Below are 23,980 nucleotides of genomic sequence, written 5' to 3'. Positions count from 1 at the left end.
CATGAATAACTTGCTAGGTGCTTCCACCAGGCCAACACATAAATAAAACAAATTATGAAAGCCAAAACAACTAATTAGAAACAATGAGTACATAGGTTAGAACATAATTCAAGGGTAATAGGGATTTTGGACTCATTGATTATTGCAATCAAGTTTTTAAATCTCCTTTACTCAAACTCTTCATTTCAAGCAAGTTTGGACACATTGAGGTCAAAGAAAAAGTTAAAAAAAAAAATATGAGCAAATGTCGCATACTAGGACCATATAAATTCTAAATCAAAATCCAATAAATGCTCATAACCATTTGAGAATCCAATAATCTCGACAGATGATCTTGACATAATACTCAAATTCAATGAATGAACTTCCTAGCTCTCAACATTATCAGATTAAGTAGATAAATCCATAATCAAATCAGCTAAAAGTCAAGATTGACACAATATTAAAAAGAAGATGACTTTATACTAAAAAGGAGATAAACAAGGAGCATAATTCTAAAGGATATAGTGAGTGATAATCTAATTGATACACAACAATGTCAAAGCCTTAATCCCAAAACGAAAAAGACGGGTTCGGATTGATCGAACCCCACACAAAAATAATAAAATTTAGCAAGTGGAAAATGATGTTGACCCATTAAAAAACAATAATTCGTCTAAAAATGTGTAGTATTCCGGAAAGAAAAGAAAAGAAAGAGAATGTTAGTAGCAGAACCAAATGAAAGTGCCAAAGATAATGCAAATGAGAAATCTCCTTCACCCAGAAGAAGTATTTCTTGTAAAGATGAATATTCATTATTCATCCATTTCTCTCTTTCGTCATCTCCTTCTCCCATCACTAATTACTAATTAATCACACTACTACTTCAATTATGCTGCCTTTCCTTTACTGCTAACTCAATTCATTTATTTTCAGGAATATATTACGACTATTGTTTTGTTTCTCTCTCTCTTAATTTTACTTTCTTTTTTTTAAAAGCTTTTTTTTGTATTCCGTTTATTCTCTCTCTCTTTTTTTTTTCTTTCTTTTTTTTTTTTTTGCTCAATTTTGATGGAGTTTATCCTCTTAATTTTCAAAGTGCTCAATTTTAATTGACTATGTAAAAATTTCACTAAAAATATGTTTAATTAGCAATAAGGGGGCCTGTCTAGTTTAGCTTGATTTCAATTCAATTTAGCTTCAATCAGTTTAATTCAGTTCAGTTCAGCGCAGTAAATGTGAACAAATCCTAAATATAAATTATAATAATGGATTACTAATAATTTATTTATTGAAAGATTTCAATAAATAATCATGTATAAACCATAAAGCACTAAAATGAACATCTATGCTCCAATCAGTTTAAAATTACAAAAGAACAATTTATACCATATCAAACATTTTTTTTATATACAAATTGAACTAGGATAACCTTTAATATCCCTTATTAAAACATAATGTACTTATTTTTTTTTATTTTTATTATCTTAAAAAAATTTTGAACAATTTTTTCAAGTAATTAATCCTGTGGTAAAACAGTAAATCAAGTTGCAAACAGTAATTGGACAACTCACCAAAAATATTGAATAAATGACTATGTTTTTTCAATATATTTACAAAAATGCTAACAAATTAACAAAAATTCGTGTATGTGACATATAAAACTTGTATTTGCCCTGTGCTAAACAGAATATGGCCTCACTTCTTCAATAACTAATTAACTATGAAACATTATAGCTCTTTGTTAAGAATATATCTTGAGCTATAATATATGAATAGATTCTATTGAGAATTAAATGTTTGAATAATAGGAGTAATAATAACGGAGAAGGTAAAATACATCGTGTGTTTTACATTACTCATTCGTGTGTTTTACATTACTCATTGAACTCCCTACACACAAGTCAAACATAAAAGGTTTTTACCATATGCTCCATCATGCCTCGTTACTTTTGTTTGACTATTTTTTCTCTCATAAATAAATAAAAAGAATAAAAGTGCAATAATAATGAAAGGAGTATTTGTATACACTACATACTACTCCCTCCGTCCCCGAAAGAACGACCCATTTAGATTGATTACGCGGGTATTAAGAAAGTTAAATAAAAAGAAGTAAAAGTATGTTGGAAAGATAAATTTACATGGGATTTGTAAAAAAATAGAGAGAGAGAGAGTAATAAAATTACATGGAAAATCAAAATTTTATATGGGCAAACTAATTTTGCACAAACATTGTTGCAAATTGGTGGGTGTTTTAATGCAAATGGATCATTCTTTTTGGGACTAAAGTTAGGCCAAATGGGTCGTTCTTTCAGGGACGGGAGGAGTAGAATTATACAAAGTATATATGACCACAATTTTCATTTGTTTCTTGAAATTGCAATGATTTGAATTTTGAATTTTGAATTTCGCACCAATAGAGAAACCTTTTTTGGTACAATGTTCAGTTTTATGCATTAAAAATGTCGACCGTATGTAATGTGACGGGTAACAAATTCCACAACGTATTATCAAACCAATTCTTAGGATACTACTTGATCCTAAGCATAATGGCATAAACTCACTCATTTATCCAACTTGAACCTTTAAACACACCTGCATACAGAGGATGGTCAAAGTTCAACCAAATTAGAAATCGAATCAATAAGACCACACCAAACTAAACAAGACCTTGAGAAAAAAGACCAAGAGAACATGGCCCAATGTACGCAGTATACCAAAGCACATTCACCTACAACAGTCTGATCAAGTATAACTGTATAAGTGATCCCTGGTACAAGAAGCACCATGGTACCGGACTATTAGCAAGAGGCGGAGGGTGTGTTACTTGAAGCACACGCGTCACACAAGTATTATGAGTGCAATAGTCTTGCGCATTCCAGGTCAGCTGTATAATTTTTTAGAGTCAGTCCAACAAAAGCAAGCTTTTCTTATTTGCTTAATTACAATCTGGTATATTCACACATATCCGTATAATATTTGATCCAGCAAACAAATACTGTAATGATATGCATAAAGCTTTCCAAACAGATAACAAGCAAATTACAGGAATGATGACTCTAAACGCTTTCTGCCTTTCTGTGACAATTAATATTCTAATGAAGCAGAACATCTTAGAAAATACCATTATTAACATTGTTATACAGAAGATCCTGAAGACGATCTAAACCGTCCGTTGTGTCGACCATGACATCAGAAATTCATCACAAACACATTACTAACACCTTTATAGTGAGCCCCTCCACAGTGGATCAAGAATGGGTCAAATTTCTTAAGGACTAATTAAACGAATTCAAAAAACAACTGATTGCATATGAGGCTAACTTTATCTGCCTACCAGTTCCCTACTTTTGTCCATCTAAAAAGCAGCACTCTTGAGCCACTTACTTCTCCCCTCTTCTTAATATCAAATAACATTATAAATACTACAAAATAAAAAGTAGTTTACTTTGTTTCACTTTCGCCTGATCCACTAATACTTTAGCTTCTTCAACATGAACCATTCCAGATCTCCTTCATTTTTAGTCTCCATCTGAAAATTTTCTGCTCACAATACAGCTAACACTAAAGGAAATTCATGGTTCCAACAAAAAAAATGTTCTAATTTTTTTTATCTTGGAGCGTTGATATTGCCCTGGTATAAACAGCAGTTTCACCTCATGTCTAACCACTCTGAAACAACGCAAACTCTTCCACCTCCTCCCCAAAGACAACATAACACACCAACTCCAAGCCATTTTTCAATATCAAAGCAAGTTGTAAACCAAAAAACGCCCAGAATGAAAAGCTCACCAGCGCCTTTTGTTAGGCTGTTAAGTAATGACCCTTTACTCCTCCAGCCTCGGCGAACTCACCCATTAGTTTGGTGCAGTGCAATTATATGCCTTGTGTTCTGTCTCCTCGTAATCTTCCTTGGGGTCACAACTCTGATCATCTACCTAGTCATCAGGCCAAAATATCCGTCGTTTGATGTTCCCAACGCAAATCTCAACACAATCTACTTCGACTCGCCTGAAAATTTCAATGGAGACTTCACTGTGCTAGCAAATTTCACCAACCCAAATAGGAAAATCAATGTTAAATTTGATTACCTGGATATAAAGCTTTACTTTGTTGACAGGCTGATAGCAACTCGAGCGCTAGAGCCATTTAGTCAAAGACCAGAAGAAGCAAGGTTGGAGATGATTCACTTGATATCAAGCTTGGTTTATCTGCCACCAAATCCTGCAGTTGAGCTCCAAAGACAAGTGCAGAGCAACAGAGTCACATATAATATCAAGGGGACTTTCAGGGTCAGAGCAAAAGTGGGTATTGCTCGCTTCACATACTGGTTGCACACGAAGTGCCAATTAGAATTGACCAGTCCACCTCTTGGAGTTCTCGTAGCTAAAAATTGCAGCACTAAAAAAAGATGAATATGAAGAACATCAAGTATTCTACTTATTCTTCGTCCTTTCCATTTTTTGTTTAACTTAATTATTTTTCTAGACAACATTACCTCTTAGTTGTGCTCAAATTGTCTTGGTGTACAGAAGCTAGTTTTAAGAAAATCCAGCTACATACGTATAATGATATAAATCACTAAAGAGTTGTATAATTTTTGTAACGGGATATTTCATATTGTCACTTCACCAACGAGAATCAACAAAATCAGCTTAGCATCTTCCTCTTGGTTTCAATTATTGCAGCAATTAATAAAAAAAATTATCACTAGGAGTTTATACATACAATTACTACAGCTCATCTTCCCATATATTACACAGCAAAGCACATCTAATAAAGGTAGCTACTTTTCACACTTTCTCCCCCAATCAAAAAAGAAAATCTACAAAATTGTCAATTTCCAAACCATGAAGAGAAGAGACACAAATAAGTGGAGATGACATGGCTTGTCATGTAGTCAGATAGCAAAACAGAGAGAAATCTGCAATTTACATTATCTCAATAGAGGAAAGCAGACACTTTCAAAGATACAATGGATGTGAGATCCAGTATTTAGAAGAGGGGAGAAAAAAAAGACCTAAGAGGTATGAGTTTGGAGTCCTACTATTTCTATTTTTTGAAAGCAGGGTTCCTACAGTTTCTATCATCACATAACTAGCTGACTGTCAGAAATCAAGATTTGTAGAGGTAGTAACTCCTCCAACCTATCATTTTTGTGACAAGGAATTGCTTCTTACTTGAGGTGGGGTGTTGTGTGGTTCGTGAACTGAATTAGAGAGGCAAGGCCCAGGCCTAGGCCAGCCCCCGTGTACCAGTAATACAAAATTAGCTGATACCAGTCAAGTTAGACCTTAAGTTAAATAAGGGAAATTCAAATTCCATACTGAAGTGCATCAGCAGTCCTTTGAGCCTAATTAGCTAGGATGCTTTAACAACCATTTAGTGGTTTTTTTGTTGTATTCACAGCCCAAAGAAAATTGTAATTGCCAAGGGATATACCAATCCAATTAATTGCAGACAGCTAGGTGGTTGAATACAAGAGGTAGAGATTTTAGTAAACAGATCCACGCTTCTTAGGAGATGTAAGCAAATTTCTCCATTCAGTGAGAAACAGAGCTTCTCATGTAGTTTTATATTTATGTTTTGGTTAGCCAAACAACTTTTCACTTCACTGTTTCCTAGGATGTATTTTTTTATAAGTCAACAAAGTGACCACTTTAGCTGCCAAACAAAATATCATTATAGACAAACAATAAACAAATCTCTTAAACTCTCCGTCCTTGCAAAATGTTATCACCATGCACAAATTTCTCTACTCAACACTTAACAAAAAAACCTATTAGCCTTATGGCCTAATGTGAGCATTAATCCCTGTCATCAGGGTTGTCAATCTTGCAGAAAAGAAAAAACTTCATAAACATTACAAACTAGTGAATTCCAGGCTCAGCAGCAGAATTAGGTTCAGAATTTCATCTTCTGATGCACACCTTTCACATATTTGAACTCAATTCGCTACCATCATAAATGAGGAATCAAGAGAACATATATAACAATTTACAATTCTAATTAAAGCATTTGGTCCCATTTAATATGGTTGTAGGATTATTCACATCGGCTTCAAAGGCCTATTTATTTAACACTGGCTATTTCTTTCAGCTGCCTTAGCATTCCAAAGCTAAAAGTCATCCTGCTTAACAGCGTATAAACTATAGAACTCTTTTTTTTGAACTGACTCATTCACCCCTAGAGAAGTTTAGCACACTTTATGATATATAGTTATATACTTATATGTGTCAAACAAAATTTATGGAAATGAGACCCATGTTTCACCACATAAGCCCAAGTTTCCTAAATAAACTGTTAAGAATGTTATCTTTGTTTATTAAAAATTTAAAACACATGCCATAGTTCAGCCACAAACCTTATATGTTCAGGATCATTGACGATATAATTCACAAGAGAGAAAATGACACACATTTCCATTATCACATCAGCTCAAAGGAAAGGGTACTTCTCTGTGCTATAATGACCCCCTAGACAAAATGGGAGAATTTCAAAATCACTTGCTTAAGGAGATCTCTGACGAGAACATAATAAGAATAAGTATTTGATAGAGAATTCCATAGAATGAGAACACACATGAGAAAAAAAAAACCCAGGGATCATATGATTCAAATCATGTTCAAGTCACTAGCATAGCAATCAAGAAATGACATCAAATAATTAAGCAAGCTAATGATTTCATCATAGTACTCAAATCTATCAAAATTTGGAGCAGCAGAATCTAGAAACAGTGCAACTGAAGAAGTTACATTCCAAACTACAAAAACTGCATTGTCAATAGAAATCTAAGCATCAAGTCTACCAAACAATAACAGCAACTGAAAAATCATTCTGACAAGGTCCATGATAACCATGCTAGGCAACAGCATGCCCAAATCGAGTATGCAGTACAATTAATGTCAATAATTAGTCAAAATACTAGCATAAGCTACACATACACAAGGTTTAAGAATCAATAGAAGAAATCGAGCTGAGAGTGCTCGAAGAAACCAAGGCATAAACAAATATCAAATCTCAAGTATCCAGCAAAATTTCACTCATTTATTCATTTCATCATAAATTTTCATATGGTAAGTAATAGCGATGAATAAAATTGTAAATACAATGTTTAGCTATCCGAGAAAAAGGGTTTTAAACTAATTTCAGGATTGACAGGTGAAAAAAAAAATAATAATAATAATCATCTTTGTGCAGACTAAATACTCCCTCTTCAGTCTACCTTCCCTCATCCACTTCAGTTGGTGTCTTAGCAATGATTGACAAAGCATGTAAACCTCCTTCCAATTCATCCTGCAACAAACCATAAATCATCCTATGCCTCTTAACCAAGCTCTTTCCTTCAAACTCATTCGAAACTATCTTCAAATTGAAATGGGTTTCCCCATCACTCCCCTTTACTCCAGCATGTCCAGCATGCTGATAAGATATATCCTCAACATCCAACTCAACAGGCTTCAATTCTCTCTCCAATTTTTCCCTAATTCTCTCTCCTCTGCTCCCCAATCCAATGCCACTCAAACCCAAATTTGAATTGGACTCATTTGCAACAATTTCACTCCTACCCACATCAAGATCAGAACTCTCCATCCCAGAAGACCCATTAAATTCCAGTTTAGGCTCCAAATTATCAACAACCAATTGAGAGTCTAACCCAGAAACCTCATCTCCTTGTTCAATTTTCTCATCCTCCAACCCTAAAAGAAGAGCCTTCCGCTGCATCAACTTCAACATATTCAAAAACCCATTATTCCTAGAAGGGGTTAAGTTCTGACGAAGGCCCAAAAGGGTGACAAAATCAGGAGAAACCCTTAAAATTTCAGGAACAGGACGACCAGATAAACCCAAAACAAGCAAAGCAGCAAGGCCTTTAGTCATAACAGAATCAGAATCAGCTTCAAAATAAACAAGTTTAGAACCAGAATCAGAATCAGAGTCTAAGAAAGCTCGAACCCAGACCTGAGAAACGCAGCCCTCAACCTTGTTTTCCTTGGTTTTGAACTTCTGTTGAAGAGGAGGAAGATTGTTGGCGTAGAACATGAGCTGCTGGTACTTGGCTCGTGGGTCTTGAGCTGCTTGAAAAAGCTTGACGATTTCCTGGAGTTTTGGGGGGAGTTCTTCAACTGGTTGAACAGAAGAAGAAGAAGAAGAAGAAGAAGAAGAAGAAGATGAAGGGGTGGAGGAGAGAGATTGGGGTTTAGTAGGAACTCGTTGGAAAGTGATGGATTTGAAGGAGGAAGGAAGGGATGAAGAAGACAAAGGGATTGAAATTAAGGGTTTAGAAGAAGAGAAGAAGAGATTGAATTGGGGAAGTTTAGAGGAAATTGATTGAATTGATGAAGAAATCGACATTTGATCCTCTACCCTGCAAGATGAGCAAACTTTTCTCAAGGAATCGCATTTACAATCAATGCAAGTTTCATCCTTTTTCTCTTTTATTAACACAATCAAATCCAAAAACCCAAAACATAAAATTCAGCAAACACTGACACCTAAAAATGATCAATTACTATAATATAAACACAGAAATATACAGTACCAAAAAAATACGCTTCAAGGATGGTATGAAAATTTGAAGCAGATGTTGCGCGAATTTTGGCTCTGAGAGAAGAATTTGTGAGAAGACTTTGTTGGTTTGTATGGTGCTTGGACTATTAGAAGAATGAGCTAGATTATGCTTGCCAAGTTTATCAAACTCAGAAACCTATTGTACTTCCTAAGTTCGGAGTTCATTAATTTACCACACGGGGGGATGGCAATGGGTCGGGTCCCCCAGACCCAGACCCGAAATTTTGGACATGGATCCAGATCCGACGCAGACTCAGATTTGTCGGGTCTAAGCCTCGTCTAAAACGGGTCTGGGTATGATTGCTCCCCAAATCCCCATCCATTGTCTAATGCAATCAAATTATGCTCTCACAAAATGAAAAGGTCACAAAATAATACGAAGTACTAATTTATACTAATTATGCTACACACAATTTCACAAAGTCAAAAGCTCACCTCAATTTATGTACTGTATTCATTTTTTTTTTACTAGTACAATAGAACAATGTTATTTGTATAACAATTTCACTAAATTATTTAAGCATTAAGAATTTCATTGTTTATACACACGTACAGAACATATCAAACCCATAATTCATTAATTAAAAAAAAAAAAAATTAACCAATCTCATTTTGTAAACCGAGATTGACAAATTGATAGTGTAAAACGAAATTCCCAAGCAATTCATTTCTTAAACTATAATCATGTCAACTAATTGATTTAGGCAAACAATTAGAGACTGAGGAGTTTTGAATATTTACTTATTGATGATAAGCATCGAGAAGTACTCCATAGATAGTTGCACACAGAATTTGCAAATAAGTATGGTAAGTAGTTTTACATACAAGTTGCAAGTTAGGCTCCGTGGAGGTAAAAATTAATAACATTTGATGAATGAATAATAGACGATAGGAAATGATTTTAAAAGAGAAATACCAATATGCTTTCAAGATCAAGGAAGAATAATCTAATATATCATATAACTAATATATAAAACTAAACTTTTAAACAGGTCATAAAATAGCGACACTTGACATTCTAGCTTTTAGTCAAGTCTCGCGCCACTTAGGATAGATTTAAATAGATTCATAAGATAAAAAAGTTAGTTAAATATTCTTTTTTCAATCAAATTAGGATAGAATTTTAGAATAAGATGGTTAGTTTAGAGTTTTATTTTCGATAAAATACAAATAATAAACTTATAGTTAGGCCACAAGACAACATCGTATAGCATTTTAACTTTTCACCAAGTGTCGTACCACGTTGGATAAATATAGATAGACTTTGTAGAAAAAAAAAGAAGTTAATTTAGAATTCTATTTTCAATCAATTAAATTGAATTATAATATAATTTTATCTTAAAATTCCATAAACAACTCGGGCATCGCACGGGGCACAAAACTAGTATATATATAAAGGGGAGTTTTTTCTCGAGTTTTTAGAGAGCCACGTAGGATTTAATTTTCTTAACGCGTCATGTAGGATTATAAATTTAAGTGGTAGCCAATTAAATAAGTGATTATTAATTTCTTTTACAATTAAAGAATTCAAATGCCACGTAAGCAAAATTGGCGAATGAGATTTTAAAGTTTAAATTAATTAAATACAAAATATTATCTTTTAAGATTAGGAATTTTATCTAATATTTTAAAACTAATATAATAACAATTTTAATCACATAAATATGAAAAATATTTTTTGATAAAAAAAACTAACAAACCGATCGCACGGGCTTCATCTAGTGATGCATATAAGGTAAAACCACCTCTGTTTCTCACACAAATTCAACCGGCAGCTACAAAAATTCGTACGAGGCATATTAATATGTGAATTACATTACTTCAAACCCCAACATTGAATTGTGCACGTACCACAAGAGATGAGTAAATACAAGCAACATTTAACTATAAACTTCCAACACGATACATACAATGTACGAGCAACATATATACTGTTAATTTCCAACACGATACATACATTTATGTAATCGGATTAGCAAAATTGAAACTTTATATATAGTATACAAAATAAGAAATGGGTTTTTATGAATCAAGTACAATCCTAGTATTTGTAACCCTTTTCAAACAAGCTCTCACTAGCAGCACCAGCAGTGGAACTTCCAGTGGCAACATACTTGCCTAGGGTGGCCTCAGAGTTGGCTTTGCACCTTGCCAAGAAGACCTCTTGTGCTTTAATCACATTTTCTTTCTTTCCACCCCATATCTTAAGTGTACTTTTCTGCAGTGCTCGCCCAAACGAAAAGGATAATGTCCATGGCTTCAGTACTTCCAGCTTGTTCATTGCATTCAAGTTCACTGTCGCCTCTTCCTCACTCTGTCCCCCTGACAAAAACACAATTCCTGGGACTGCTGGTGGGACTGTCCGCCGGAGTGCTGTTACAGTGTGCTCTGCGATTACTTCTGTAGCAACCTGACCATATGACATTAAAACAGAAGCATCAGTCTTGTTAGGTTACTGTTGATCATAGTTAGTTTAATAGCTGGTTATTATAATAGGGAACAAGATAAGTATGAATTGACTATTGAGCAACTAGGAAAAACTTAGGTGAAGCGACCAAAACAAAGCTGGAGAGCTAAAGAAGATGTTGATTCACCTTGGGGCTATCTGAACCCGGGGTAACCATGTTGGGCTTGAGAAGAGTGCCTTCAAGGAGTACATGGTGATCATTGAGAGCCTTATAGACTGCAGCGAGCACAGTCTCAGTCACAGCAGCACACTTCTTTATGTCATGGCTCCCATCTGTTAGTATTTCAGGCTCAACAATAGGGACAAGCCCGTTCTCCTGGCATATGATAGCATAGCGGGCCAAACCCTGGGCATTCTGCTGAATTGCAAGCTCAGAGGGCTCTGTAGACCCAATCTTGAGCACAGCTCGCCACTTGGCAAACCTGGCACCAGCCTTGTAGTACTCCTGGCAACGGGCACCAAGGGAGTCAAAGCCTTGAGTTGTTGTCTCTCCATTGGTTCCTGCCAACTCAATGACTCCCTTGTCAACCTTGATGCCAGGAACTACACCATTTTCCTGGAGAACCTCAACGAAGGGCTTCCCTTCAGCGGTCTTCTGATACAGTGTCTCCTCAAAGAGGATGACCCCAGATAGGAAAGTAAGAGCTCCAGGAGAAGTAAATAGGAGCTCCCGGAGAGTTTGGCGGTTGGACTCAATGTTCTCGACATTGATGCTAGCAAACCTTTTCCCAATAGTCCCTGTGCTTTCATCTGCTGCTAGGATCCCCTTCCCAGGAGTGGCAATGTACTTGGCAGTCTTGATCAGCTCATCTAGAAAACAAAAAGGGGGAAAAGTTGTTCAAAGTTTTACATTATGTTGAGTAAATATTATCATATTGGATGTACTGGAGAGAAGCAAGTACCTGCATACTTCCCTACGAACGCAGACATGGTTCAAAAGTTGAAGGAAGGAGTGAATACAAACTGCCACGGGAAAAAAAAGTGCAATAACAGATTTACCCAATATGGCTATATATAGAATCAGCTTAATAACTTGAGGGAATATACCAATAAGATTTCTCTCCTCGCGCCATGTCTTGACACATGCACGTCGTTTTATCCAACGCAAGTCTATCATACATGGATAAAGGAATGAGTGATCATTTCCTCAGCCAAGTGGACCAGCTTTGTGCTCTTCTTATGTGTGGAACGGCTTCTACTTCTTATCCTCATTGTTATTTTGTGAGCAACTTCCACAAAGGAGGGAATTAAGCACAAAGCCAATGTTTGTATTCTTCTGATAAAACAAATTTTTCAGTACCTACTGATATCCATCACAAGCTCACAACCCACATTCTCAAAAATATCAAGATCCTCCATGGCTTTGATGGAAAGCTAAGGAAGCTATTTTTTATGAGCACCCAAGCATCGTTGCAATACCACAATGATAAAACTAATAATCTGACCTTGCGTGCGTCAGGATTAAAGGTAAAGGGAAGGGTTGGGGGGCGAAGATAATACCTCAAAACCAATAAGCACTGAGAAAATTACAGGACTTGAGCAAAAAATTAGACAAAAAGCAAAGAGAATTTGATTCAGATGTTTAATAACCATTCGTCAATCAATGACAGACACCTCAAGGGGTGTCGAAATGAGTTTCTAATAAAATTAAAGTTGGCTATGACAAAATTTACAACACGATATATGCCATTGTTAAGATGCGCACTTTGCGCTCATACCATCATTGCTATCTTCTAGGGCCTCATTGCTCCCTTCAGCTACATATCTGATCACAACATGGTGCTGAATGCATTGCTTGTAACAAAATTGAGGTGTATAAGTAAAAAAAAAAGGTTTTGAAGTATAATGGAGGCAATACATTAGCTAGGTTGAACCTCCCAGGCCAAACTGATCAGCAGGCTACCAGGCACTCTTGATTATTATTTGTAATATTCAATTCAGCTTGTGATTATTGAGATTCACAATGAATAATGCTTCCCTCCCCTCATTCATTCATCATCTGTGCCAAAATACCTGTCTCCAAACTCGCCCATGCCTGGAATGACACGGAAATCTTTATTTAAGCCTGTTTCTATTTCAGAGGTCACAATCTTTATTCTTGGGAAGCTTTTACAGACCATATGCACTCCTTGGGGTGCCTGGTTAAGAAAATAGATATTGATTTAGATCTAAGAATAGCAAAGTAGTCCTGCTAAAGAAGAGCTCTGTATGCTGATTGGAGCAACAAGAAGCAAAAATAACACTACTCACAGATATGAGATTGAGAAAAATTATGTTTCCTTCAGGTACACCCTTCTTTATGAGTAAAGATATGGCTTGAACAGCAGAATTACCTACGGTAACACCCAAGAAATCAGTACCCTGTAAAAGACTTGTCCAGTAAAATTTGGCATGATAAAAATGAAACATTTCAAAAACAATGAAATAATAATGACCAAGAATTTTCACTGTCCACCTCAAATTATTTATCCAGCTTGTAGAAAACACGAGCTTCAAGAGGGTAAAATAAGAATATGATTTTAGGTTTTGCACCCATTAATGACACATTGACACCAGCCCTTAACCAATCTTTCAAACAAGAAAAAAATGTTCCTCCAAGGATTAACCCCAAATACAAGGGAAACAATGTTCTAAACAGGTCAATGAATCAGTCACTATTGACTTATCTTAAAGTAAGATTCACTAGGACTTTTAAGAAGTAGCCTCATGAAGGTATGGCAAGGACAATCCATGGGTACTACTACCTCCGGGTTTTTTTTTTAGTTGACACGTTTTGATTTTAGCACTATTCATACACACTTCCCTTTGACCATATTTTGTGAATTGTACGTAATGAAAAATATAGTTATGTGGGATCTTATTAAATTCGTCACGGTATATATTTTAAAAATATCAACTTCTTGTAATTTTTGCTTATCGGTAATTAAAGATATTAACGATTGAATTTGTGCATTAGCAAACGTGACTAAAGAAACGTGTCAACTAAAAAGAAACGGAGGAAGTATTATATTTAAAAAGTAATAGATAATATATATATCAGACATCTACTTTAGCACAGAGCAAGTGGGGAAGCCTCCTAAACTATACCACTTATACTCCTTGCAGTAAGTCATGAATAGAAGAAAACCTGTTCCTAGGATAGGATCCAAGAGCAATACATGTCGATCCGCAATATCTTGTGGTAGTTTTTCATATATCAGCTGCTAAAATAAATGTGACTGAGATTAGTAGAAAAATAGAGTACAATAAATAAATTACAATAAACAAGCACTTCTAACACAAAACGATGAAACAAAAGAATCCAAGCTAGAGATTCATACTTGCTGCCCATTGTCACCTTCTCTATGTATAAGAATTTTTCCAATTTTGATTCCTTTGCAACATGCACGTAAAGCATTCTCCATACTTTCACCACTGGTAAATTTCAAAAAATTTCATGAGATACAAACATACTTACTAAAGCAGACCGATGATAAGCAAGTTTCTTTATGGAAAAAAGGAAGAATTTCAACAAGAAAATTATGCTATAACCTTAAAGTAAGGCCCTGTTCTCTTCACCTTAATTTTGCTGAATTGAAATTATTTTTACTGAACTGAAATTATTTTTACTGAACTGAAATTATATTTGCTGAACTTAAATTATTTTTACTGAACTTAAATTATTTTTACTGAACTGAAATTATTTTTGCTTAAGTGAAATTATTTTTACTGATTTTCTATTATAATTCTTTAAGAAAACTGAATTTTACTGAACTGAACTTATTTTTACTGAACTGAACTTATTTTTACTGAACTAAAATTAATTTTACTGAATTGAAATTATTTTTACTGAACTGAAATTATTTTTTTAAGGTGAATAGAACAGGGCCTAATAGAGACCAAACATATCTACTATGAAAGATTAGTCACCAAACTTCACAAAACAGAGTTTAATTTAATCTATAGATATACTTCAAAGCTTGTATTTATGAATCAACGATTCAAAGAAACACGAATGTTACTACTTCCTCCGTTTCTTTTTAACTACTACACACTTTCCTGTTTTGGAAATTGTTAGTTAAAACGCTTTCCATTTTTTACATTTCTTTCTCTCTAACTCTCTCATACCCCCACATGGGTCCCTTTTAATTTTCTCTCTATCTCTCACCTCTTAAAAAATTGTCAAGGAGACCGTGAAAATAAAAATGTAGCAACTAAAAAAACAAAGGAAGTATCATTATTTGCTGACAAGCAAGCAAGATATACAATCATCTTATTTAGCTGATCTCTTTATAAGAAACTGAAAAATAAATCCAATGAAAGTCAGAAATAACGGAATATATCCATAGGTTTTGACGAACCTTCTAATAATGGACACCCCACATAATCTCTTGCAGAAATCTACACCAGTATATACAGAGCCTGCAAGTATAAACAACGAACAGAATGAACTAAACACTGGCAACTCACAACCCTGGTCTGATGTCTCAGGATTGGAAACTTTGGAAAAAGAAAGTAGATTAAAGTGCTAAAATTATCACAGCCCTAAAACCAAATTAAAGGAATATACTCCTGTTCAAAATACATGGGAATTTCTAGAGAATAACATGTTGCACATCCACCTAGACAGTTAGAACTTTATTGAACTCCCTGTTCACCTGCTTTCAGCTTGGACTTTCTTAGGTGTTCCATACTGCTGTAAACTGAATTTACAGACTGCATCAGATATTAGAACGGAACAATTTACATGGATCTTTTTTAATAATATATGTACCATATCAGCCCATCCAAGGACATCACCTATATTAAGCAGGATAATTCTTAAGATTTGGTATAATGAGGCAATGAGCTTTTATCATATGGACTTTAGCTTCCTCATCATTTCCAACAATTTTCAAAGCAATAACACAGAACAAAGCAATTATTTAGACTTGCGGATGAAATTCACTGTGGTCATACATTTCAAAAACAGGGTATCCAGAGATGAATACAGTAACTTGTTAAAACTGACGTTGAATATGATTCAGTGGTGAATTCCATACCAAATAACTGGCAAGGAGCTTACCAGTAGGAGTGATAACCTGCTTTTCTGTGAATGGAAGATGTCCTAGTCCATGCTCAACAACCTAAACAAAATGTAGATTATAAGAGCACAGCAAACAAAATTCATTGTATATAAATAATAAGAGGGAAATGAAATTTCCCACATGAATCAGGAAAGTAGGAAACAATATTGTCCGTTGTCCAAGCAACAAACCAGTGCTCAACCAGTTGTAAGAAACAAAAGACAATTGAGGAACCATGAGGTGCTGCCATGCTCAAAAGACAATATCAAGAGCCTTTATTCGTCAGCCTTAACATTTATAATTATCATTTCCATATTATACTCTTAGACATATTTCTTTCCATCCTTTTCTCATTCATTCTATCAAAAAATGCTATAAACAAATATGTCACCATCATCTAATATGCAGAAGACAGTAATTCAGAAAGCAAGTCAGTATAGTCATGTGAACTGTAAAAATACGTCAGTAGTTGTTTGGTTGACATATAAGCATATGGAAAGTTGACTTCATCAGGAAGCAAATTTTCGTGCATTTGCTTAGTTGGCAATAACCTGGAAATTCTACTTACCCACAAAATTGAGGAATTTCCTATTGGGAAGAAGAATTTTATATCGACGAAACAAATCTTCACATATCATATATATAAACAAACTATTCAAACATCTCTTTGAAACAAATATGACAGTCAAAGTTTAGTCAAGAAGCAGTACTTACCAAGCGAATCAGCCGATCAGCATAAAAAACAAAATCATGTTTGGTAGTTTGTGCATCACGAATAAGTGTATGCATGCCACGTATCTACAAAAGGAGAATAAAAGTGCGTTAATTTTCCCTAATATAAAAAAATGTATACAAATTATTACTCATTATAATAAATAGCAATTACCTGGAAGGTTGTCTGGATAACATATAAGTTAGGATAGATTTTGCAGAGATCGTGCTGACCAAGTTTTGTTCGAATATGTTGGACAATAAGGTCAACAGCAACATGGTTGTCGCCACCACGGGGAATTATAATATCAGCATACTTCTTTGTTGGAAGTATGAAATCATCAAAAGCAGGCTTCACAAATTTTGAGTACTGCAGCATTGTCCAGAAGAAATTTTGTCAATAACCAATTTATCACCGTGATACTATGCTAGTAATAATGCTGTGAAATTTAAAATACTGCAGCATTATTCAGAAAAATTGGTCAATAACCAATTATCACCATGATACTCTGCTAACAATTATGTCAAGAACAGCCCCCCCCCCCCTCCCCTTATTGGCTCTTTGAGAGCTAAAAAGAATGTTCCATAGATTTTGGTTAAAAACTAAGAAGCATGTTCCATAAAACTTGGTTAAATAAAAGCGCCAGCCCACGCAAAGTTCTTCTCTAATCTCAAATATTAGTGATGCTAGTCCTAGTATTCAAAGAGCTATGAAGGAAAGGTAAATTCAAGGGCATACAAGACAAAGGATGCCTATATAGATATTAGAATAAATTGCATGGTCTAACTTAATTAGCTTACCAATTTACAGAGATCATGAATGAAAAAGATACTCCTCCCTCCCTAAAAATCTCACCTCATCCTCGAATGAAGAATTGGTGTTACTCAACATAATAGAGTCTGAAACTCAGAAATTAGACCTTGTATATCCGGTGCAGAGAAGTAAATTCACAGAAATTAATAGATAATGCTCACATAAATACACGGTCAATAACTAACCTGGTCCAATACCGTTGCAATATCTCTAGCCTTCTCAGCAGTATCACGCCTAATTCTTCTTGCCAATCGTACATCAGCATCTGCACTGGAAACCAGCATTATGAGAACAAACAGTAAAAAGGCGTAATTCTGATATAAGTAGGATGAGTACTACAGATTAAATCTATCAGGAAAAGAAAATTGAGCTTTAGTTTAAACCTATAAAAATTCCAAGCATTGACCCTATAAAATTAAACTTCAAAGACACATAACTAAGAAGATAGCAGAAAACAAAATTGCATTTTGACTTTTTTAGCAAACATATATCAATAAGATAAAATTTTCAAACAGAGCCTAATCCAGAATTCTAAAAGGGATAAACATAGAGCATAGATCTATGATGTGTAGACCCAAGGATGTCACGTAAAACAATCTTGTATCAGTTAACAAGTCTCATACGACATGATTCTACAGAGAAACAGGAAAATAGTAAGATAAGTAAAATGAAAGAGGATGGACCTGTATCAACAAAAATTTTCATATTCATAAGCCCACGAACACGAGGATCGTGAAAGATAAGTATCCCTTCCAATATAATTACATCTGATGGGTTGACCTGCCAAGATTTTCATATCAATATGTTATGCAGTGCAAATAATTCACTCTCTCATTCAAGCAGCTACAATTATAAAATAACAAAGAGGCCAAAAAATAAGTTGAAGTGCATAACAATAATTTCTTGTTCTCCTAAGTATATAGGAGAATAGACAGATTTAACTGTGATTATAGCTTACCCTTCGAGCTGGAAATACATTGTTTTTGTAACTCTTAAAATCGTAATTTGGAATATCCACTGCTTTCCCACGCCTTAGATTATCCATGATACAAAGCAACTCTTCAGTGTCAAATGCATCTGTTGAAAGAGGGGGGATACTTCATTGTTAGCATCTTTCTGCATATAGACAAACTTTTATATCCCCAGACAGCAAATAACAAATTAAAAATTAAAAGGGGCCCTAAGATCCGAGTATTAATGGCTAATTTAAACTGGAGTTCACCGGTACAGTAGCATAAGGTGAAGCATGGGTGAATTACTATAGAAGGATAACTTTTTAGAGGAGTTATAATAAATGACTCATGCAAAACTGCAAATAAATTACCAGTTAACCATCAGTGTCTCGATCTGGTTAGGGAATTTAGCTAATACTACCTCCATTTCCAAGAATTCTCAATATTTACTGTTTGCACACAAATTAAGTCAATAGGAGAGAGACAGTGTTTATGTGGCAAGTAGGTGTAAGAAAAAGGTGGAAAAAGTAAGAGAGAAAAGAGAGAGTGAAATTAAAATAAGGGTGGGTGTAATAAAAAGGTAGAAGTGAGCTTTCACAAAAATAAAATAAAAAGGTAGAAATGAAGTATTTAAATGGAATAAAGTGCAAATGTTGAGAACTTTCTCAAACGGAAAGTTTTATGAACTTCCAAAATGGAGGGTAGTATGATATATCATGAGGAAAAAGCTTAAGTGGAAGTGTGGAACAAATGAACATACAATTAAGTAGCAAACATGCATCCAACCGACATGTTAACTCTTTCCAATAAATAAACGCTCTGGCTTTTGTGGGACAAGATTGTTATCCTTATCCTAGAAGTAATCTAAGTAAACTCACCAGGATGGTCAAAGTTGCATTCATGAACTCGTAAAAGCTCCTCCTCAGTCAGATTATGATAAAATGAATCCTGTCAAATCATTCAACGCAATTGATGGATTAATGACCAAGGGTTGAAATTAAGCATTAGAAAATTCTTATATGATAGCAAAACACAATCTGTGTGTAGACTCCAAGCTGGTGCTTTGGTGAAAAGTAGAACCAAAAGTCTAATAATCCAAACATACACAGTACTTTACCAGCAATGAAACCAATGGACTCATGGCTACAGGCCTACAATTTTCAAGTATTTTCATTGACAAGGAGTAATTTATAAATTATGAAAAATCACACTCATGAGTTATTTATGGTAAATCAAGTAATTCATTACAAATTCCATAGGGAACTTGTAGACACCTCCAGCTCAAAGCAGATTCATACAAAGAATTATATTAGATCAATAATGATTTACTATGCCTCCTTTCACTAAAACTTTGGAAGATTGATTCGTTGACCCTAATTAAAATACTACAAACAATAGAGAGTAGTAGAAAATTTTAGAAGAATAGTGAGGAGATCAGGAATTATGAGGAAACTATGTTCAAACAAAATATAATAACCAGTTATCCAATTAAACCAATTAAAGAACTTACACAACCCCATCAAATCCCCCCTCTCCACAAAAGAGAGAGAAAATAGACCTTGCTCATAACTTTTATGTTTTCGTTTGCCTATACTCACGAATTGTCGTTACTGCTTGACAAGATTGTTACCTGATTAACAACCACCACACGCTGGTCATGAAGCTGCTGAATAATCATATCACAAACAGTAGTCTTTCCTGATGCTGCACCTCCTGCTACTCCTGCTCAGGGAAATGTCTGATTAACCAACAAAATCAACCGAAAGGAAACATGTGAAGAAAATAGTGAAAGAAAGCAAGTGACCAAGCATGAAAATTCAGGCAACTAATGCTTCTATTTATCTCTAGAAGAAATAGAAATAAGCAAACAAAAGAAAACCAAAGGTAGTAAGTGACATACTACACGAACAAAGCATTAAAAGATTTCAGTGAAAGGGCAATGTGTGACATATACGCCAGCCCCTATGCTAGCTTCACTCAACTACATGCAAGAGCATTCCAGGACTTTATGGAAAAGCCAGAAGTCAGAAGAGTTAACAAATGAAAGATCTGTACATACCAATGACAAAAGGTTCATTGTAAACATTTTCAGTAGATGTTGTTGGTTGTTCAATAACAGCTTTCCTGGATTCTATGCCATCCACGTGAAATCCAGAAAAATGGGCTCCTGATGAAGCCTCTATCATATCTACGACTGACTGGGAACCCATTCAACAAAACTGCACAAACAAGGCATGAGGACATGGAAGGAGATTAAAACTAAACAATACTGCAAGCAGGTAATGTGGTGCTCCCACTTAAAGCAAGGACTAAGAATCATATAAATCTTTAGAAGTATCTACACATGCAACATTTTGAAACTGTAGTGATTCCAGTAACTCACCACAGCATGCGTTAAAAGTTCAACAATCATTAGTGTTAGCTCAACAGAACACTATAAGAAGCATGCACAAATGTATTATCCATGAATCAAGACACACATCTAATCTAACATTTGGGGACAATCGACAAAACATTTCTAGAATCCTCTTCCTGTATTAGTTATCCTGAAAAATCAGGTTAATGGAACCATATCAAGACATGACTCTTCCTATTACTTAATATCTTCTACGTGAATTATTGACTACTAGAGTTATCAGAGAAGAGCCACTAGACCAATTTGTTGTAAACAATTGGAAAGGTGAGTTGTACTTATACTTATGATAATGAATTTTTATGTAAATAAGTTACGAAAATCCTATACTAATGCCCGTGGGATTTTATTTTTTTTTGGGTTGAATCTTCATTAATTTCCATTTACCGCTCAAAGAGGTGGAATTGGAAATACATAGTGATAAACAAATGTTTGGGTATGGGGTGCCATCACCCCGAGCATTAGAATGAAACTCTCATTTGCAAAATTACATTCAAATACATTATCACTATAGCTAGTCTGTTATTATTACTGTCTACCAAACAGATCATAAGTATACCAATATTGACCAGTTAGCCAATACCTTAATGGTGATTACTTTTCCGACATCGGGCATCTCTACACAGCTTCTAATCGAGCAATATATATACATGGCATTACAGAAGCCAAGAAGCGGATCAAAGTCGTGGTGCATTTATCCCTACTGAGTTCTGCCCCATTACTAAACTAAACTTTAACTACAATTAAAAGAATGTCAATGCCTCCAAGTCAAATAATTAAATAAAAGGGTGCTTTGTTCAGGAATAAATTCCATGTTCCTTAGATTTGGTCTTCCCGACTTATTTTATGCAACATTCAAACAAGTATACAAGCTATATATCAATGTCATTAAAACCTTAATAATTCAAAATAATTATATCAACATCAATAAATATCATTCTCTTTAGGCTTTAGCTCATAGTCCCATAAACTTACCACTAGTAATAAGAAATTAAATCTTTAAAAAAAATAAAATATCAAATTCCTTTAAAATCAAAACATTAATCTAAATTACCCACATTGATCTGACGCAAGCTGCTCATACTGTCATACATCAATTCAAACAATGGAAATATAGAAAACGACAAACAAAAATCCAATCTTTCTTAAAAAAAGAAAATCCAGCTTATTTATCACGGATCAAATCTGAAACCAAGATACAATTATATTAATAATCTTTTAACTAGGTCAATTTTATTCAATAAACAGGAATGCAGCACAAAAATTCGAGACCAAATAAATTAAATTATTAATTTGGGAAAGCAAGAAAAAAGGGAAATTAAAAAAAACAATTAGAAATGAATATACCTTTGATTCGATCTGATACTTTTGCAGAAATTGAAGAAATTAATGGGAATGAAAAAGGAAGAGTATTTATAATTAAAAGTGAAAGAGATGAAAAAAAAAAATCAAGAGTTACGTTGTCTAAGGAGAAGAGAAGATTGATGATATTTATAGTGGGCGCAACGATGAGAGAGAAACACCAATTACTTGATGTTTATTTATTTATATTTTTTTTTTTAATTTTTTTGACAATTATTTTATTTTAATTTTTATTGTTATTAATTAATAGGGCTTATTCTTTCCTTTATTTACCACCGACGTCTCCTCATTTTCATGTTTTTTATGCTCTCCATTAATAATTCATACCTTAGATCTTTTATTTTTTAGGAAATGTAGATCTTTTATTAAACAAATCTTTCCTTGTCCCAAAAAGAACAAATCTTTCATCCTTGTATTACATTTTTTGTACCCTATATAATGTTAAATTATTTACCAAGCAACCCTATTAGAGACAAGCAAAGCTTGGTTTAGTACTCCGGGTAATGTTTTCATCACCTAAATTTGAGGTTATAGAATCAAACCCTATTAGAGACACTTTGGAGTGGAGATTTCCTTGTCCTTCTTCCCACTCCCAAAGTACCTGCCCGAAATAAATAAAGTGTTGAAGTAAAAAATTTCTTCTGTAGTATTAAACCCTATGCATAAATTAAGATGTACAAGATTGAATACTCTGTATTGATGGAATACGTCATACAATAGAACTTGGACATTGATGGTAGAGTTTGGAATTTTGGAGTAATAATGAAAATTCAATTAGTTTGCTTAAAAAATATTAAAGAAAAAAAAAATGTAGAAAATGAGAAGATGATTGATAGTGATGGAGTACTAATCAGTAGGTTAGAATAGATTGGAAGGGAGCGATAAGTAAAAATAAAAGTGAGGTGATGTTGGTGGCGGGGAATTGTACAACAACTTGATCGGAGCTCCACGTAGATACTAGATCATGATAATGGCCCACTTCTATGAATAATTAAATTTTCTCAGCTCTTCTTCTTCAATGTACCAACTTTTTAATTTATGATAATCCCTCTAAAATTAATGCAATTATCATTTCCTTTTTGTTTTTCCCATACATTGATGTTTTGAGAAGATGAGTTTTTACAATGATTTCATGATTCGTATATGATTTGACCTCTAGTCTCTAGAAGAATAGCTTTATTTCAAAAATGGTGTTAAGAGAATATATATATAGTGCAAAACCTAATGATGAACACAATTGGATTATAGATGACTAATGACTTTTTATAGTACAGTACCTTAAAATTTTACAAATTAACTCTTACGCTTTGTTTGGATAGCAAAGAAGGAAGGAAAAGAAGGGGAGGGAAAATGGAGGAAGGGAAGGGAAAATAAAGGGAGGGGGAGGTGAGCTCCATTTTCCCTCCAAATCTCTCCAATTTTGGAGAGATTATGATTATTATAGAGAAAGGGAAAATGGATTTCTCCCTCTCCTTCCCCTTCCTTCCCCCAATCTTTTACCCAAACAAGAGATTTTGTCCCCCTCCATTTCCCTTCTTTTCTTTTCTTTCCATTTCTTCCTATTCAAACAAAGTGTTACTCTACAATGACCTATAATAATGTTTTGTTGGGTCTTTTTAGCACTCAAAAAAATTTATGAGTGAAGTATTTAGGCGAATAGACATG

General features: G+C 34.4%; 4 protein-coding genes across 6 annotated transcripts; 1 reads left to right on the top strand and 3 right to left on the bottom strand.

Moving 5' to 3' along the window:
- The first annotated feature begins 3,152 nt into the window (after positions 1–3,152).
- On the top strand, positions 3,153–4,422 carry LOC110707066 (uncharacterized protein At1g08160-like). The gene has a single exon (XM_021885098.1). It carries the CDS (start codon positions 3,639–3,641, stop codon positions 4,392–4,394), a length of 756 nt encoding a protein of 251 aa, XP_021740790.1. The 5' UTR covers positions 3,153–3,638; the 3' UTR covers positions 4,395–4,422.
- Positions 4,423–7,006: 2,584 nt separating this feature from the next.
- LOC110707064 (sufE-like protein 1, chloroplastic/mitochondrial) lies at positions 7,007–8,691 on the bottom strand. The gene is made up of 2 exons (XM_021885096.1): positions 8,522–8,691; positions 7,007–8,347 (listed from the first exon to the last, which is right to left on the bottom strand). Exon 2 carries the CDS (start codon positions 8,332–8,334, stop codon positions 7,201–7,203), a length of 1,134 nt encoding a protein of 377 aa, XP_021740788.1. The 5' UTR covers positions 8,335–8,347; positions 8,522–8,691; the 3' UTR covers positions 7,007–7,200.
- A 1,723-nt stretch (positions 8,692–10,414) lies between these two features.
- Positions 10,415–12,302, bottom strand: LOC110707065 (fructose-bisphosphate aldolase 5, cytosolic-like). The gene is made up of 3 exons (XM_021885097.1): positions 11,920–12,302; positions 11,145–11,827; positions 10,415–10,960 (listed from the first exon to the last, which is right to left on the bottom strand). Exons 1-3 carry the CDS (start codon positions 11,945–11,947, stop codon positions 10,592–10,594), a joined length of 1,080 nt encoding a protein of 359 aa, XP_021740789.1. The 5' UTR covers positions 11,948–12,302; the 3' UTR covers positions 10,415–10,591.
- Positions 12,303–12,511: 209 nt separating this feature from the next.
- Positions 12,512–22,661, bottom strand: LOC110707063 (uridine kinase-like protein 3). 3 transcript variants are annotated; one of them, XM_021885093.1, is made up of 15 exons: positions 22,301–22,661; positions 20,600–20,759; positions 20,171–20,262; positions 19,419–19,488; positions 18,546–18,664; positions 18,271–18,367; positions 17,773–17,852; positions 16,949–17,143; positions 16,777–16,860; positions 16,062–16,122; positions 15,358–15,418; positions 14,338–14,431; positions 14,145–14,220; positions 13,268–13,350; positions 12,512–13,155 (listed from the first exon to the last, which is right to left on the bottom strand). In XM_021885093.1, exons 2-15 carry the CDS (start codon positions 20,748–20,750, stop codon positions 13,006–13,008), a joined length of 1,413 nt encoding a protein of 470 aa, XP_021740785.1. In that variant the 5' UTR covers positions 20,751–20,759; positions 22,301–22,661; the 3' UTR covers positions 12,512–13,005. The 3 variants fall into 3 exon arrangements, with proteins under 3 accessions (XP_021740785.1, XP_021740786.1, XP_021740787.1); XM_021885094.1 differs by having other exon boundaries at positions 14,145–14,217; positions 22,301–22,659; XM_021885095.1 differs by lacking the exon at positions 22,301–22,661 and having other exon boundaries at positions 20,171–20,278; positions 20,600–20,721.
- Positions 22,662–23,980: the final 1,319 nt, after the last annotated feature.

Source organism: Chenopodium quinoa, unplaced genomic scaffold, assembly GCF_001683475.1.
Source record: "Chenopodium quinoa cultivar QQ74 unplaced genomic scaffold, ASM168347v1, whole genome shotgun sequence".
Taxonomy (NCBI): Eukaryota; Viridiplantae; Streptophyta; class Magnoliopsida; order Caryophyllales; family Amaranthaceae; genus Chenopodium; species Chenopodium quinoa.
Note: the sequence above shows the minus strand (reverse complement) of the source record. Positions and strands in the feature narration are given on the sequence as shown.